Here is an 18,905-nt window from a genome sequence, read left to right as displayed (position 1 = left end):
AGTTGTCACATCTGCAGTTGTTATCCTTATAAATATTATCCTCAGTAAACGTAGCTTGAATATCATGTTTCTGTTTGCTGCGTTCTGCTGCCAGTTATTCTTAACATGTGAAATGACTGCATTATTGTGTTTTACAGTGGAATTAGTGGCACAGAAGCCACTTACTTTGACTGAAAGTAAAATTAATGGACACCACAACAGTAGCTCTATATCAGAGATGTTTGGCATTTCCCTGTGGAAATGGGACAGTCATTGCAGAAGCCTGGATTATTGTTTTTGGTGAGCTTTATTTGCATTTTAGGGTTGCAGTTCTACTAAATCCAGAGCAGGAGTCAGGTTTTTTTTTTTCTTTTTCTTTCTTTTTTTTCAAATTGCATTAGCGTTCAGCACAGATGGGCTAAAGGTAAAGCACTGAAAGGGGCATGAGTTAAGTCTGCTTGGGTTACAGGGATTAAAAACACTAACAAAAATGAAAAAAGAGAAGAGGATATATTAAAGCTGGAATTCTGCTCACAGAGACAGAATCCCAGATAAAATCGACTTGATAAGATGAGCAGTACAATCGTGCTTGTCTGCGTCAGCATTTTGTGCAACTTTTAAAATAGTTAATGTCAAGATTTTCTTTTTGCTGAGAATAATTATCCTGCATTCTTTTCCTTTGAATAGGAGTTTCTATTTTTGCACAGTTTTCCTGCAATACTGCTCCCAAAATCGCTTGGATTTTGGTTCCTATTTTAGACATTGTTGAATACAATGATTCCTCCTAAGTTGCTCGTGTATCGGCGCACTATTGATCCTAATTTACTGAACCTTCAAGAGACATGGAGGAGAAAGAAGTCCTGTGGGGACCTTTTTCAGAATGGGTACAGAGTGAGGCAGGGTCACCATGGCCTTCTTGGACTCCAGGACAAGGAAAGGCAGACAGGAGTTTACCATTCAGTTAGGTCCTGTGTACACGTCCTCTCCAGCTGGGGTAAGAGAACTTATTGTTTGATTGTGATCTTGAAATTGTGTAATTTTTTTGAAACATGCTTTGTGATAAGCAGGTGGCCTCATAGATTTTTCTTATATTTGAAAGTAGTATTTCAGGAAAGTGATAATAGAGATTGCTTTGAAATTAATTTCTATCCACCGTTAGATCCATAAGCACAGGCCTGAGCGTAAACAAATGTTCCATGGGATCTGTTCTGTTATGTAAAAAGACAATGAATGAAGCAGGTGTTACATTGTTCAGTAATCCCTTAACTGAGGAGCTTTTGGATTTAGTCTGCGGAACATTTAAAGTAGGCCACATGGTGTTCCCTTAAATTGTTTGAAGGCATAAATACATCCCTCTGGAATATAATGTTGACTTTTTTAAATTTTCATCTTGCATTTCAAAGACTTTGTTTCAGTAGCGTTGTTATTTTATCCTTGTTTTGAACAAAGTTTGGAACATAATGATTGCTGGAATTATACATGTTTGCTGCATCCATGTCGTTTTACATCCACGTCTTTCTGTGACTCTTTCTCATTTAATATCACTGTAAAGACAGTTGAGAGTTGCATCTCAGATATGGATAAATAGATTATTATAAACATAAGGATAACATGATTATGTACTTCTTTTTTATTTCTCCCACACAGGTTTGAGATTCCTGAGAGCACTGAGATTGATTCAGTTCTCAGAAATCTTGCAGTTTTTGAACATCTTGAAAACGAGGTAAAAATAAAGTTTCATACTGTCATTCATTCATTCTCAATAGCTTTTCAAGTATAATCTTGACTTTTACCACCACTGCAGCAGGTCTCACAGCAGGATTGCTCAGAAACTACAGTAATTAACAACGGTGTGCAAAACCTGGTGAAATCAAATCAATACATTTTCATAGCACATTTCTTTACATGTAAGTTCAGTTCAAAATCATTTAACAGCAACATAAACTGAGCATGGTCTGGAATATAATTATTTATATTTTGAAGTAGAACATGAATTAACAAGCAATATGATGAAATGTTAAAATAGCATTTGTGCCATGGCATTGGTGTCTATGTACTGAAATAAGTGCTTTTCTAGTTTATGTTGTGAAACTGTCTGTAATATACTAATAACTCTCATTTGGTGTAAATATGAAGTGCAAAGTCTTATTGAGGCTTCGTAGTCTATATTATACAAATAATGAATGTTTATGAGTTCAGTGGTACGAATATTTCCTGAGGTGAAAGCTGGAACATACCATTCAAAGAGGCGAAGCAGAGTTGAATGGTATGTTCCAGCTTTCACCTCATGAAATATTTGTTCCATTGAAAGAATGTAAAAACATTCATTATTTGTTTTATATAATGGCTAAAATAGATCCTTGTCATTTGAGATTTATTAATTTATAAACAACAGAAAAGGGGCTTACATTTTGGTGTTCCACTGCTGCTAAAGTCCAAATTGTGACATGTAGTCCAGTGATGCAGTGCACTGACTTCAGACTTCCATAAAAAAAAAAAGCCAGACGGTTACAGCGGAGTGGAGTGTGTGTGTATGTGTGTGCGCGCACGTGTGTGTGTGTGTGTGTATTACAAGAATTAGCAGCGTCATTTAGCTCAATCAAATCATGTCTCAGTAGAGTCGTTGTCCCCGTGCTTGCACACACGCAACCAGGTCGGCGCTTGTGCGCGCATGTACTCCCAAAAAAAAGACTGTGTACATCCTCAGCACAGTGGGAAAAAAAAAATCACATCAGAAACTAGTCCATATTTTCATTCTTTCTTCCTGCTGACAGCCTCCAGACAGCGCAGTGGATTTATTTTGTGTGTGTGTGCGTGCGTTATGTGTGTATCTGCGTACGCGCATGTGTGGAAGCGAGTGTGTGTGTGTGTGTGTGTGTGCACGCGCAGAGTGCAATGGTACCCAAACGTATGGAACCAAATTTGCACTCTAAATGGAATCAAACTGCACTCTAAATTCAATGCAACACAAATGGGACAAATTAATCCATGTCATGTGACATACAAAGCACCAATCAAATGACAAGGATCCACTCAGCCGTTATATAAAGGGGGAAATACAGGTATGAAGGCACTCAGTAGAACACGTGCCAACCTAGGCACAACAAACCCTTTAGCCATAATAACCCCAACCCATATCCAAATCCTTCTGCCTCTTGACCTATAAAATACTGAGTGGCACCTCATTTTAAAGGTGCTAGTGATTATTTTTATGTCAATCTCCAGCCACTTTCAAAATCTAAAGAAAGGCTCCCTCCTATGCCACTCCTCCTCATACCTTCATTGTCCTTCTCTCCTCTGCATTAACCAGAAGGAATGGCCAGTTTAATGTGGCTGTAACCTAAGAGGTCCTGATATCCTTATCAGATATATCTTTGAATATTTAAGTCAGCCCTACTCATAATCCAGATGGCCTTTATATTTAATTGGTGGTTTTGTTCAATGAACATTTAAATGCCTTTAAAAAAAATGCTAATATCATCTGAAACATTACTATCAGTCAGGTGCCTTTAATTTTATGTGCTCTTCTGTATAACTTTAGTGTGAGAGACTTCTAATTCTTATTTTACACAGCAATTCCATCAAGCTGGTGAACCTGTGTTCCATCTTCATAAGCACATGGCTTACAGCTGCTGGATTCATACATTTGGTAAGTGGACAGATAGGTTTTCTGGCATTAATGATATTACTAATGTGACACACGTATGTTCTCAAAGTCAAATTTTCATTATTTTACTTTGATTTAGTGAAATAAAAGAGTGTAAAATTCAAAGAAAAATGTTGCAATGCCATGTTTGACACTGTCCTGAATGTGCTTCAGTGAATAGATGGAAGGTCAATTTCAATCAGAAGGCAAAAAATGCATGTAAATAAGTGATGGTGCTCAATGAGTACAGTCTATCATGTTTATATTTTTTCAGTTAACACTAAAAAGTGTTTTGGTGTGCATACTGTTTGTCTGTGGCTCTGTTTACCACTAGATGGCAGTCTAAGCTCAGAATATGGCTCTTAGTTCTTCCAAGATGAAAGCATCACCCCTGCAGTTGGATTCAATCAGACTTGCTCAAATGGTTTTTATTTTTATAGGAACCAGAGTTTACAGAGCTGTGTGTATGCTTATGTCAGAGTCATTTCTAATTTTCTCATCACCTCTTCTTTAGGTGGAAAACTCAGGGGATCCTTGGGAAAACTTCCAAAATTTCCAGTACCTTTCCTATTGGGAATGTGTCTACTTACTGATGGTGACTATGTCCACAGTGGGCTACGGGGATGTCTATGCAAAAACTACCTTGGGCCGCTTGTTCATGGTCTTCTTCATCCTCGGTGGTTTGGTAAAATCAAGCTTCTTTTCTTCCCTTACCTCAGCCTATCCTCAAATCTCTATCCCATTCATACACTTCTAACAAACCTAAAACTATTATAAATATATTGATTTTAATGCTTTGATAAGTATATGTACTCTAACATTTTAAACATCTTGAGAATTTAGAACAGTGTTACTAGTAGCATTTAACATTTTGATGTGAAACCTCTGTAGTGCACTAACATCTTTCTGTTTAGCCAAAACTAGCTTGTCTGCTGTAGTTACAACTGTATGTGCTCCTTTGTTTCCGTACCTCTCGTGTTATCCCTGTATTATTATTATTATTATTATTATTATTATTATTATTTTAAAGAATATAATATGTCTGATAATGTTAATGTTCTCATAAAAGCAGTTGCGGTTTCAGGAGATCCCTCTTCCCATGTCTCTTCTTACAATTCCAATAAACACAAGGGCAGGGAGATGTGGCTTAGGCTGGCCTGACTGTTACCATAGCAACAGCAGCTTCCTTCGCATCAGTCTCACTTTCACCTGATCTAGTCGAGCATCATGTGAAGCTGCTGTCACCTTGCACAGCAGCGGACACACCAGCATACAAACATGCAGGCGTGCACAGGTGAACACATGCCAAGTACATTTTACAAACAAAACAATAAGTAAAAGAGAAAACTTCAAGTGCTTTACCTGATGCAAAGTGAGGTAACTAGGGGAAAGGCAGGAATTTACACTGTCTAAGATGATATTTCAATTATCTCCCACTGATCGTAACATTCAGAAGGAAGATCAAATTTCACTCTGTCTGAGCGTGCATGTTTCTGTTCATACATCAGTCACACTTTCATATGCCCATGGTAACTTGAACAGAACTGATCGGATTTCAACAAATTTTAACTGAATGAGTGCATCTCTGATGAGTTTGAATTTGAACAAAATAGGGTTTCAGTAAGCCCCTCAAAGGACTGCCCAATTTACTGAACTATTGTAATTTATTGTCCCCCATCAGCTGTAGGGGTTTTTATTTTTGTCCATATCAGGTGGTCCCTTTTTATATATCTACTGTAACCAGCATATGCAGTTTGAGAATATTAAGGGCCCCTTCACACATAACAAGAAATTGGGGAAAAGAAGCAGAAAACGTCCGAAAATCTGCGAACAAATGAAACGGGGAACCACAAAACATTCTACCTGCTGTCAGCATGCTCAAGCACGTGCCTCACGGTGGAGTGTGGTAAGGTGATGTTCGTCATAACACGCTATGTGTTCTTCAGCTGTGACTTGCGGGTCCACAGATCTCAACAGCAGTGGCTCAGAGACAAAAGTCTCACTCTCTGTTCCTTTGTTATGTGATTATTTATTTATATATTTGTTACGTAATTATGTATTGTATGTATTTATTTAATTGTCCTGTTCTGTGTTTTTAATTGAACACGTCATGTGCACTGAGCCGCACTGTCAGTCGGAACTGACAAGAGCATGAGAGCCCGCCCACACATGTGCATTGCTGGAGTATTGTTCATGTTGTTGATGGCAAGACATGATGGCTGTTCCACCTGCGCACTTCACTGGACAGCAATAGCACTCCGGGACCCTCAACCACACCTGACAATGTTGGAACATTTTGTGTGTGTGTGTGTGTAGGGGGTTTGGCACAGCCACACCCATGTGTGTTGCTTGGTAACGGCACACTCGTATGGCACTTAGACAGTTTTCACAGAAAGCTCGAATGTGGTCATCTGCACTTTACTCTCATGCTGGGAGCGCGAATAGCCATGCCTTTTCTAAGTGCCCAGCGAGCGGTGTTGGATGTTTGTATGTGGCACCTGGAATTTGGCCGACACCTGCCAAGAGCAGGGCAAATGGGCACTTGCAGGGCACTCGCTGTTTTTCGGCCTCTGATGTGCACAAATGGTTGTGGCGACAGCTGTATGAGGCGTTTGTCCGATTTTTCATGAGTGGCATGTGATTCCTCCTTCGTGTGTCGGCTTGAATCGTGTTATGTGTGAAGAGGCCCTGAAAAATTAGCTTGGAATTCTCTATTTTAACATTTCCCATAATCCCCCTGCACTTCCCAGAACGCACAGCGACACCAGCAGGGTTCTGGCGTCTCACAGCGCATGTAAACTGTGGCAAAGTGAGGATGTGAATGGCGCTGATTCAGCGAGTTCACGAGCAATTATGATGATGACACGTTCTCCCAAGTTGAGAGGGTTATCTAGAGGAGGTGTAGCACCTGTAATGGACTTCCATGCCCCGATGTTGTCTTGTTGTTCATACTTCACGAGGTGTGTTTACATTGTGCCCTAAATTGGAACTCTGCTGAAACGACCTCTCGTGCAAGTCACGGACCGCAAGACGACACGAGATTCACAACTGCGAAACAGCGAATAGGTGTGCTACAGGTGACTCCCACTCACTTAAACAAATCCCAGTGTGGCAGCAAAAATACAGCAAAAGTTCAGAAAACATAAAAACCTTTCACAGCTCATTATGTTACATTTTTGTGGCCCAGTCACACGGCACTTAACGAAAGGCAACGAAGCCCAAACGATACAAGAAATCTGGACTTTCGTTGACTTTCGTTGGCATCGTTAACCTTCATGCAGCTTCGTTCCTGCAGCTGACGCTTCGTCAGGATTTTTAAACTGTTGAAAAATTCAACAGCGTGTCATCAGACAGTGAGGATTCTGCGCACAGATCTCCACAGTGGGTTGGATCACGTGCTTCTATTTGCAGCTGAGCTCTGTCCCAGCGCCGAGTCCTGGAATGCAGAGATGCAGACACACACTGCTTCAGCAGGCGCATTTCGTTTAAAGCGTCAAGATCAGCGTTAGCTTCGGTTTAGTTTTGTTCCTCTTTCGTCCCTTTTGCGCTCTTGATTCGCAGGATATTCCATGATGGGAAAAGTCAAAAGCTCATTCCTCGACCTTTTCTCGTCAAATTGTGACTGTGTTTTTTGTTTTTGTTTTTTTTTTTTCCCCTTCGTTCAGAAATCACTATTGCCGTGTGACTGGGCCATTAAGTTGACTCCACTATTTATTTTTTGCAGTGTTGGACATTTTTTCATTCCCTTTTTGTTTTTTTCCTGAAACAACATCTAAAAAGAGTCACCGTTAGGCTGTGTAATATAAGAGGTGACAGCATGTAAACCAGCCACAAGAATGGATTTTGAATTTTGTAGGAGTCTTATTATTTGTTATTTGTCCCAGTGCAAACACCACTAATAGTCCACAGTCCGCGATCTGGTGGTGAGAAATCAAGCGCACCCTTTCAGAGTGCGATTGATTTTCACAGGGATGCATTCACGTAGTGCAATTTTAAAGTCATGTCAATCATCTCCTGACAGAAAATGTCTGAGCTGCGGTCTATGATGTTGGAATAAATGTACACAATATCCTGAAAGAGCCACACATTTTATTTGGGAGATTTTTTGGCTCCAAACATCGTCCTGCCAAACTTTGACAGTGACCGTGAATAACAATCAGGTGTTAATGTCCAACAAGTACTGATCAAAATCACTTCACGGACAATTCGGAGTGATTATTCCAGATGATTTACAAGCATTCAATGACAAGAATAAAATGTGTTTCAGATGACACATTGATTGATGTATTTATGTTGAAACTGCGGTCCTGATTGGTTTTGAATGTGGGTTTTGACAGACAGCAGCCCTTTGCTCTTACCGCAACTACGTACCACCTCTCAGTCTTTTACCAGTAGGTAGTTCCGAACCACACTGGCTTACCTTCGCCCCTGCTTATAAATAAATAATACAGCAATTTAATCATTTTGCTTCTTCTTGCATGAAGTGATAAATGTAACTTACACTCCAGTGCGACTACACTCTGGAAAATATGGTAGAAAAGAAACAATCAAGACAATGTATAAAAGAAACAACAAATAATACAACAGAAAATGAAAACATTCTGAAAAAGTCTATATTAAAAATGGAATTCAAGCGTACTTTTTAAATGTGTACAGAATTAGTGACTTTCTAGACAGCTGTTAAAAAATAGGTGCCACATTAGCCAAAACCTTGGGACACCTATAACTTTCAGCATTGATTTTAGAGCATCAACAATATCTCTTATCTTCCCACTGGAAGCTTCTTTCTGTGGTAAGAGTGTGCAGCAGCAAGTATTCTTGAAATACTAACTGCGTAATGGTTTCACTTAGACCTTAAAATTAAAGTTGAAATGAATCTTCAAGTCATCAGATTTGCAGCATTTTTCCACTGGGAGGAAGTGAGTCACTTATATTTTAGTAACCATGGCTGCCATTATCCATACCAACATAAAGAATTGCTGTTTTGTCACAAAATATAAGCGCCAGAACAGATTTTGTATTACAAGGCCTCTATTGCCTATGTGAGCAGCTATCGCTACATGTCATCTTACTGATGGCCTGCAGCTGTGTGGATTTACAGAACGTGACTGAGGTGAGAGCTTGTGTGTGTTGGTTTTACTATTGTTGTTGTGTGGGCCGCCAGAAGAGGAGGTACTGCTGGCCCACCACCAGAGGGCGCCCTGCCTGAAGTGCGGGCTTCAGGCACGAGGGGGCGCTGCCGCCTTACAGGAACAGCCGAGGTGACAGCTGTCACTCATCAACTATGACACCTGTCACCGATCATCTGCACTTCACCCTGGATAAAAGCAGGATGACACCTCCACCACGTCGCCGAGATATTGACTTCTTTGACAGCAGTACCAGATCCGACACGCTGAGACGGTGGCCACCTGGGGACTTCGGGACTTGGCGGCTCCAGTATCCTTCGGGTTCGGTGGCGGTGGAAATCGTGTGGTTCCGGTTCATCTCCAGACGGACGTCTCCTATCGTCGAGCCTGCCCACACGACACCTTCATTCATTGACTTGTATCTATTCTATAATCTGCTGTGTGTGGTTGTGACATTCACAACAGTAAAGTGTTCACATTTAACTTCCTCTATTGTCCGTTCATTACGCCCCCTGTTGTGGGTCCGTGTCACTACACTTTCCAACAGGATATCTCGGCCAGCGTCATGGACTCCGAGGGGCGTCACCCAGCTGTTGAACGACCAATGGGAGAGCAGGGAGCGCAGGCGTCTGCAGGAGGCATGATTGGTGAGCTGCAGCACATCCTCACCGCCTTTTCGGCTCGGTTGGATCAGATGACCGAGCAAAACATCCTCCTGAACCGCAGGGTGGAGGCTCTCTCCGCACAGGTGGCGGCGAGCGCTCAGGGCGCTGCGGCAGCTCCTCCTCCTGCCGACCCTGTGCAGGATATGAATGTTCCAGTGGTTGTTCAACAACCCCTCCCACCATCCCCTGAAGCATACATAAGCCCTCCAGAGCCGTACGGAGGTTGTGTGGAGACGTGCGCGGACTTTCTCATGCATTGTTCGCTCGTCTTTGCACAACGTCCCGTCATGTACGCGTCAGATGCTAGTAAAGTAGCTTATGTAATTAATCTGCTTCGAGGAGAGGCACGCGCTTGGGCTACGGCGCTTTGGGAGGAAAATTCACGGCTCCTTCACACGTACACTGGGTTTGTGAGGGAGTTCAAAACCGTGTTTGATCACCCTAACAGGGGAGAGACCACTTCAACTGTGCTGCTGTCAATGAGACAGGGACGCCGGAGCGCAGCCGCTTATGCAGTCGACTTCCGCATCGCGGCTGCGAGGTCCGGCTGGAATAACGCTGCGCTCCGCGCCGCCTTCGTAAACAGACTGTCGTCAGTCCTGAAGGAGCACCTGGTGGCCAAGGATGAACCGCGGGAATTAGATGGGCTTATCGATCTTGTTATACGGTTAGACAATCGGTTGGAAGAACGCCGTCGGGAACGAGACGAAGGGTGTGGCCGGGCACGCGCCGTCCCTCTTCCTTCCGGGTCCGAAAAAGGTCCGCCCTTCCCATGCTCCCTGGCCTCTACGCCCCATGTGGCTACAGCTCCCCCTGCTGACGAAGCTATGGACACGAGCAGGGCCACATTCAGACCACCGAATAGACAGAGGAGGCTTCCCCGCGGGGCGTGTTTTGTTTGCGGCTCAATTGAGCACCAATTGAGAGATTGCCCCGAACGGTTAAACACCAACGCCCGCCCCTAGAAACTGGGCTTAGGGTGGGCCGAGAAATTCACGTGGGACACACACACATTTCCACACGGCTCACAGTTACAATCCTTAGCGGGGATTTAACTCTTCAGGCCCCAGCACTGGTAGACACAGGGTCAGAAGGGAATCTGCTAGACAGCAGATGGGCCAGGGAGGTAGGGCTCCCTCTGGTGGCGCTTCCTTCACCATTGCAAGTGCGAGCACTAGATGGCACCCTACTCCCTTTAATCACACACAGGACGCTACCAGTAACTCTGGTCGTGTCAGGGAATCATCGGGAGGAGATAGAGTTTTTTGTGACCCCCTCTACCTCCCGTGTGATTCTGGGGTTCCCCTGGATGCTAAAACACAATCCCCGGATTGATTGGCCGTCCGGGGTGGTGGTACAGTGGAGCGATACCTGCCATCGGGTGTGTTTGGGATCCTCGGTCCCTCCCGGTTCCCAGGCTAAGGAGCAGGTCAAAGTTCCCCCCAATCTGTCGGCGGTGCCGGTTGAGTACCACGATCTTGCTGACGTTTTTAGCAAGGATCGGGCACTCACCCTTCCCCCGCACCGTCCGTACGATTGTGCCATCGATTTGATGCCAGGCGTGGAGTTCCCATCCAGCAGGTTGTACAACCTCTCCCGACCTGAGCGCGAATCGATGGAGACCTACATCCGGGACTCCTTAGCTGCCGGGCTGATCCCTAACTCCACCTCCCCGATGGGAGCAAGTTTCTTTTTGTGGGCAAGAAAGATGGCGGTCTTCGTCCATGCATTGATTACCGGGGGCTGAACGAGATCACGGTTTGCAACCGATACCCGTTGCCTTTGTTGGATTCGGTGTTCACCCCCCTGCATGGAGCCAAAATATTCACAAAGCTGGATCTTAGGAACGCATATCACCTAGTTCGGGTCCGGAAGGGAGACGAATGGAAGACGGCATTCAACACCCCCTTAGGTCATTTTGAGTACCTGGTCATGCCGTTCGGCCTCACAAACGCCCCTGCGACGTTCCAAACTTTGGTAAATGATGTCTTGCGGGACTTCCTGCACCGATTCGTCTTCGTGTATCTGGACGATATACTCATTTTTTCTCCAGACCCTGAGACCCATGTACGGCATGTATGTCAGGTCCTGCAGCGGTTGTTAGAGAACCGGCTGTTTGTGAAGGGCGAGAAGTGTGAGTTTCACCGCACCTCTTTGTCCTTCCTGGGGTTTATCATCTCCTCCAACTCCGTCGCCCCGGATCCGGCCAAGGTCGCAGCGGTGAGAGACTGGCCCCAACCTACGAGCCGTAGGAAGCTGCAACAGTTCCTCGGCTTTGCAAATTTTTACAGGAGGTTCATTAAGGGGTATAGTCAGGTAGTTAGCCCCCTGACAGCCCTGACCTCACCAAAAGTTCCCTTCACCTGGTCGGATCGGTGCGATGCCACGTTCAGGGAGTTGAAACAGCGCTTCTTGACTGCACCCGTCTTGGTGCAGCCCGATCCCAGTCGCCAGTTTGTGGTTGAAGTGGACGCCTCTGACTCAGGGATAGGAGCCGTGCTATCCCAGAGCGGAGAGACCGATAAGGTTCTTTGTGTGCCTATTTCTCCCGCAGGTTGACCCCAGCAGAGCGGAACTATGACGTGGGCAATCGAGAGCTCCTTGCGGTGAAAGAGGCTCTTGAGGAGTGGAGACACCTGCTGGAGGGGGCGTCAGTGCCTTTCACAGTTTTTCCTGACCACCGGAACCTGGAGTATATCAGGACCGCCAAGCGACTGAACCCCAGGCAAGCCCGCTGGTCACTGTTCTTCGGCCGTTTTGACTTCCGGATCACCTACCGCCCCGGGACCAAAAACCAGAGGTCGGATGCCCTGTCCCGGGTGCATGAACATGAAGTCAAGACCGAGCTGTCGGATCCACCGGAACCCATCGTACCGGAGTCCACTATCGTGGCTACCCTTACCTGGGACGTGGAGAAGACCGTCCGGGAGGCCCTGGCACGGAGCCCGGACCCGGAACAGGGCCGAAAAATAGACTATACGTCCCACCAGAAGCCAGGGCTGCCGTCCTGGACTTCTGTCACGGGTCCAAGCTCTCCTGCCACCCAGGGGTGCGTAGGACCGTGGCAGTGGTCCAGCAGCGCTTCTGGTGGGCGTCTCTGGAGGCTGACGTCCGGGCTTATATCCAGGCCTGCACCACCTGCGCCAGGGGCAAGGCGGACCACCAGAAGGCACAGGGACTCTTTCAGCCGCTTCCTGTGCCTCATCGCCCCTGGTCCCACATCGGTCTGGATTTCGTCACGGGCCTCCCGCCATCCTCACGATAGTGGACCGGTTCTCCAAGGTGGCCCACTTCGTGGCCCTCCCGAAGCTCCCATCGGCCCAGGAGACAGCGGATCTCCTGGTCCACCATGTCGTCCGTCTGCATGGGATACCAACAGACATCGTCTCGGATCGCGGTCCCCAGTTTTCCTCGCAGGTGTGGAGAAGTTTCTGCCGGGAACTGGGGGCCAGCGTGAGCCTCTCGTCTGGGTATCACCCTCAGACTAACGGACAGGCTGAACGGGCCAATCAAGAGCTGGAGCAGGCCCTGCGATGTACGACATCCGCACACCCGACGGCTTGGAGTGAACACCTGGCCTGGATCGAGTACGCGCATAACAGCCAAGTGTCCTCTGCCACCGGCCTCTCCCCGTTCGAGGTGTGTCTGGGGTACCAGCCCCCTTTGTTTCCTGTGGTGGAGGGAGAGGTCGGTGTGCCCTCGGTCCAGGCCCACCTGCGGAGATGCCGTCGGGTGTGGCGCACCGCCCGTTCAGCCTTGTTGAGGGCCCGGATGAGGGCAAAGGCCCATGCAGACCGTCGACGGTCCCCGGCTCCCGCATATCAGCCCGGGCAGGAGGTATGGCTATCCACACGGGACATACCTCTCCAGGTGGCTTCCCCAAAATTAAAGGACCGCTATATCGGGCCATTCTGGATCCTCAAGGTCCTCAGTCCCACCGCAGTGAGGCTCCAACTCCCGGCCTCACTGCGGATCCATCCAGTCTTTCATGTGTCTCGGTTGAAACCGCATCACACCTCACCCCTCTGTACTCCCGGTCCGGCGCCGCCTCCTGCCCGTATCATCGACGGGGAGCCAGCTTGGACAGTACGCCGGCTCTTGGATGTCCGTCGAATGGGCCGGGGCTTCCAATATTTGGTGGACTGGGAGGGGTACGGACCCGAAGAACGCTCCTGGGTGAAGAGGAGCTTCATCCTGGACCCGGCCCTCCTGGTCGAATTTTACCGATGCCACCCGGACAAGCCTGGTCGGGCGCCAGGAGGCGCCCGTTGAGGGGGGGGTCCTGTTGTGTGGGCCGCCAGAAGAGGAGGTACTGCTGGCCCACCACCAGAGGGCGCCCTGCCTGAAGTGCGGACTTCAGGCACGAGGGGGCGCTGCCGCCTTACAGGAACAGCCGAGGTGACAGCTGTCACTCATCAACTATGACAGCTGTCACCGATCATCTGCAGTTCACCCTGGATAAAAGCAGGATGACACCTCCACCACGTCGCCGAGATATCGACTTCTTTGACAGCAGTACCAGATCCGACACGCTGAGACGGTGGCCACCTGGGGACTTCGGGACTTGGCGGCTCCAGTATCCTTCGGGTTCGGTGGCGGTGGAAATCGTGTGGTTCCGCTTCATCTCCAGACGGACGTCTCCTATCGTCGAGCCTGCCCACACGACACCTTCATTCATTGACTTGTATCTATTCTATAATCTGCTGTGTGTGGTTGTGACATTCACAACAGTAAAGTGTTCACATTTAACCTCCTCTATTGTCCGTTCATTTACGCCCCCTGTTGTGGGTCCGTGTCACTACACTTTCCCAACAATTGGTGGTAATGCGTAGGTCCACTTTCCAGGTGTGATGTAAATTTTTACTGGGGCAACGGCAGTTCTTGGTAAATTTGTGCAGGGGGAACAGGACATCAACATTAAGTGGCAAAAACGTAGGGCCCCTTCACACATAACACGAAATTGGGTGAAAGAAGCAAAAACTGGCCGAAAATTTGCGAACAAAAATGAAATGGGGAACCGCGGAACATTCCACCTGCTGTCAGGATGGACACACGGTCGGACAGATGTGTATGATACCACGGTGACGGTTTTGTGCACGCTCGTGTTTGCATGCACGAACCCAGTGTGAGCATGTGGAACGTCATGCACACAGCAGGGGAGAAAAAAAAAAAAACACACCAGAATTTAGAATACTTAATTCCTGTTATAAAGAGTGGACATAGCCCCCGCCTATATGTACAAAAAGAAGTACTGAAATGATGTGGATTACTGTTCTCCCCATTGTTTTTTACATGAATTACCTGATGCGCTCGTCTCATTAAAATATCAGCCAGGCTCTTGTCTCATGAAGAGCCAGCTCCCGTGTCATGAACACATCAGTCGGCATGGCGTGTCCAGTGCGCAGTGATCCATTGGTGACCGCATTGTAAATGTGATATGTGTTTTAATTATTACAATGTGGGGAAATCCCAGAGTTACACGCACCTCATGGTGATTTTCTGCATGGCACGATATTCACCAGTGTTGCAGTGTGCTGACACGACTTTCAGCAGACAGACGCTGAATATGAGCAAAGCAATCACACATTAATGCCTTTACCCTTATTTGTTTAATTTAATTTCCACTCTTTCTGTCTGTCATGTAAACTACAATTTACATGGTGGAAGTGACATCAGCCTGCCCGGCTGGCTCATTAATTTCACACCGTGCCGCGTGCTCAGATGCTGGCCGTTCCTCATGTGATCGTGTCTGCACGTAATTATCAGCATGTCATGAGGGCATGAGCGCCCACCCACACATGCATTGTGTGTTTACCAGCTGAGTTGAGTATACAGCAGTCAGCTGTTCCAGCAGCGCACTGCGCTGGACAGCGACCGGACTCCGGGACCCTCAGCCACAACTGACAGTGTAGGATTCATGGTGTGTGTGTGATGTGTTGGGGTGGGGTGGGAAAACACACTCCACAAGCCATTTGTGTGTGGGGGAGAAGATGACGACACACTCCACAAGCCCTTTGTGTGTGTATGGGGGGGGAGTTCAGCACAGTCATACCCATGTGTATTGCTTGGTAACACCACACTCATGTTGCACTTAGACAATTTTCACAGACAGCTTGATTGTGGTCATCTACTCTCTATTCCCATGCCGTGAGTGCAAATAGCCCGCCTTTTCTAAGTGCCCAGTGAGCAGTGTTGGATGTTCATGTGTGGCACCTGGAATTTGGCCGACACAAGCTGAGACAGGGGTCCAATGGGCACTCGCTATCTTTTGGCTGCTGCTCTACGCGAATGGTTGTGGTGACAGCTGTATGAGGCGTTTGAGGTGGCTCTGATTATTCACGAGTGGCATGCATTTCTTCCTTCGTGCGTCAGTCAGCTTCAATTGTGTTATGTGTGAAGGGGCCTTTTGATAAGTGTATTGTTAGTTTGATGGTATGTGATCTCATACAGGAACCTGTGCAAAATTAACAGGCTGTGAAGCTTTGCAAAATGCATCCAGCTCATTTTTCAGCCCAACAAATGAGTCTTAATGTGTTTTGCAGCTGTGGACCATCAGGTGGGCCTATTCAGATCACCCTGCCAGGTCATTTGTGTTTGTTGGACAAAACATGGCACATAGATTTTTTTTATTTATTTTTTTGGTTATGAAGATTCTGCTATCTATAGACATTTTGGATGTAATCAAAGACTCGCTATTTATCATCCGTGACAAAATTCTTTCCCACTGGTGGAACCTGCTCCAAAATGTTAATATTTAAAAACTGGGGCTGTTTTTTTCTCAACAACTTTTCATCTTTCTCTCTCTTTAATTTCTCATAATGTCAACCTATCTTCTAAGAATTATGAGAGAGAATTGCTTGATGATTTACAGGGCACAGTACTATTTTTCTTTCATCAGAAATCTGGATTTATGCACCAGTTTCTCCAACACCCACACTGCGGAATCATCTCCTTTTTTTAGACTCTTCTTGTGTCTTTTATCTTCTAGGCCATGTTTGCCAGCTACGTCCCTGAAATCATAGAGTTAATAGGAAACCGCAAGAAATATGGTGGTTCCTATAGTGCGGTTAATGGGAGAAAGTAAGTATTCCAGATGGTTCTACTGTTTTTCTGTGTGCAGTAGAACCCTCTCTGCATGCCTTTTTCTGTTTTCTGTTCCACGCATGTAGGCCATGTTTGCTCGCTACGTGCCAGAAATTGCTGCTCTCATCCTTAATCGGAAGAAATACGGAGGGAGTTATAACTCAACACGAGGCAGAAAGTAAGTTGAAATCCAGTCAAGGTGTGGTTGTGTGACTCAAGTGCACCCCCTTGAGGTTTACAGTTAACTGGGGGTTAGTTAATTTTGCTGTTTTCAGAACAGTGAAGTTAAATTATAATTTTAAGTCACACTGCATGACTGGAGACCTTGGCCATTAGGAGACACGTGTCCATGCTCCTATAATCTCACTGTGTCACTGTCTTGTTTTCTTTCTCTGCATTTTCTACATCAGTCTTTTACTGTCCTTCTTGCTATGCTGTCCTGAAATCATTTGTGTGCTGTTCATTTTCTTTCTTTGTCTGCCTTAAAACATCCTGTACTGCTCTTTAATTTGGATAATAGAGTTTTCATGACAGCTACAGTACAGAATTGCAATATAACATGACCTGCTGTATTTATAAGCTCTCCTGCTTTTCAGTTTTATTAATTTATTCAGGTTAATAGTATTGCCTAAATGAATTAACACCTAATCAAACAAAATAAAAGAAAATACTTGTGAAACCTCTGCTATCCATTTTTTAAGGATTTACAATAAATATATCTAAACAACTGCAAATGCATTATAATTGTTGGGCTTTCCAAGTATCATCAGTCTCAATGACTATTGCAGGTCATAATTTAATTTCTTCTCTCATTTTGCTTGTGTTTGTTTTGCATGTTTTATGAAATTGCTTCTCATTGACTGCATCATTTCTGGCATGCTGTGTACAACCCGCAGTCTTTTCTTGGCTTTTTCATTTATTGTCAACTTATGAAAAGGCAGTCTTTCTCATGTCTTTCACCGCTAGACCATTGCCTCATCAGTGCTTGACATGACTCTGGCCCTGATCTTCAGTCAGCTCCCACCCTGAATGCTGGATGCCTCGTTCCCATCTGAGGCTCTCAATTGCTTTTGGCTTGCTTTGCCTGCTTGGTCTTTGGTGCTTGCCTGGTTCTTGTGGTCTTTGGTGCTTGCCTGGTTCTTGTTTTTGTGTGGTGGTATTACTGGTGGAGTATGTCTCAAGAGGCTCTTGTTATTTATGTATATATGTGCTTTTACTGTGTGCAGCAGGTTATCACAGTACTTTTCCTCAAACGTTCCCCTTCTTCCATGGCTCAAACCCTCCTGACATTCAGCACACAGATTTATTCTACTCCAAACTTCTTCTATCTCTTTTTCCTCTCATTCTTTCCTATATCACTCAACATCTGTTATTATGCTGTCTTCACTCTTCTCACTCTGTTCCTGTAGTTTGATATGACACCTATCACTTTCACAGTCAAGTGTACATTCAGTGGCGTTGATGCTCAAGTGAGCTGGAGAAAGACGCATTAGAAAATTGATATTTGCCTGAAGTTGGATTGATGAAATGTTATGTTTGGCCACTGACCTCAGCCAGGACTCAAAGATGAGTGTTGAGAGAAGCTCTTGTCAAAATGGGGAATGTTTCTACCAGACACTTTATTTTCTTTCTCCACACGCTCTCTCTTTCTGGAAACATATACAGTGCATGTATAGGGTAACAATCTGAAGAAAATCTTTAATGTGAATCTGCACACCTGTTTGTTGAGGTGTTGGTCTTAGTAACTTGAAACAAAGTTCAAAGTGTACACTCTGAGCTCAGATGAAAAATAAAAAGTTCACTTAAATGATCAGTGTTTCAACAAAACTCATCTTTAGGGTTTACAGAAAGACATCACAGACCTACTGAACCTAGAAAAGTCTCAATTCCCTCCGCTGGTAACAGTGTAGAATTTGGACAGAAAACAAAATGTAGACGAGGTCGTGAATTATACCATAGACAAAAAAAAATTAAATAAACAAAACACCAAATTGTAAAGCCTGGGTAAGGAGAGTGAACTGATTAGTTTGTGATGAACTTTGATGCATCCATTCAATTGCAAAAGCAGCTTTGTTTTGCCTGTGTAATATTGCATAAGCATGTCTGCTCCAGCCATTACGTTAGTGTCAGTTAACAAGCAGGGTAAAACGGGCAGCTGCAGGAAGAAACATCATGTCCAGAATGTGGGTAAATATGACAAAAATATACACCTGAACAGAAATGTAAAGCCAGAATTAAAGAATAGAAAGAATGGGTAGCTGGTGATGGTGCCAAAATGCCTGTAAATTTGAAATGCTGTTTTGAAACATAAAGGAATCTTCACAATGCCTATATTATGAACATTGTTCCAGAATCCACATAAAAAGGAAGACATCATAATTTGAGACCAAATCTACAGCAGAA

General features: G+C 45.4%; 1 protein-coding gene across 5 annotated transcripts in view; it reads left to right on the top strand.

Moving 5' to 3' along the window:
* Window positions 1-18,905, top strand: part of kcnma1a (potassium large conductance calcium-activated channel, subfamily M, alpha member 1a) — a 461,512-nt gene that overhangs the window by 278,473 nt on the left and 164,134 nt on the right. For all 5 annotated transcript variants that reach the window (XM_034184484.1, XM_034184486.1, XM_034184483.1 and 2 more), the window contains exons 6-9: window positions 1,627-1,702; window positions 3,553-3,628; window positions 4,140-4,310; window positions 16,408-16,499. In XM_034184484.1, the coding sequence (XP_034040375.1) occupies window positions 1,627-1,702; window positions 3,553-3,628; window positions 4,140-4,310; window positions 16,408-16,499 (415 nt within the window). The remainder of the gene's footprint in view (window positions 1-1,626; window positions 1,703-3,552; window positions 3,629-4,139; window positions 4,311-16,407; window positions 16,500-18,905) is intronic.

Source organism: Thalassophryne amazonica, chromosome 13 (assembly GCF_902500255.1).
Source record: "Thalassophryne amazonica chromosome 13, fThaAma1.1, whole genome shotgun sequence".
NCBI classification, from domain to species: domain Eukaryota; kingdom Metazoa; phylum Chordata; class Actinopteri; order Batrachoidiformes; family Batrachoididae; genus Thalassophryne; species Thalassophryne amazonica.
Note: the sequence above shows the minus strand (reverse complement) of the source record. Positions and strands in the feature narration are given on the sequence as shown.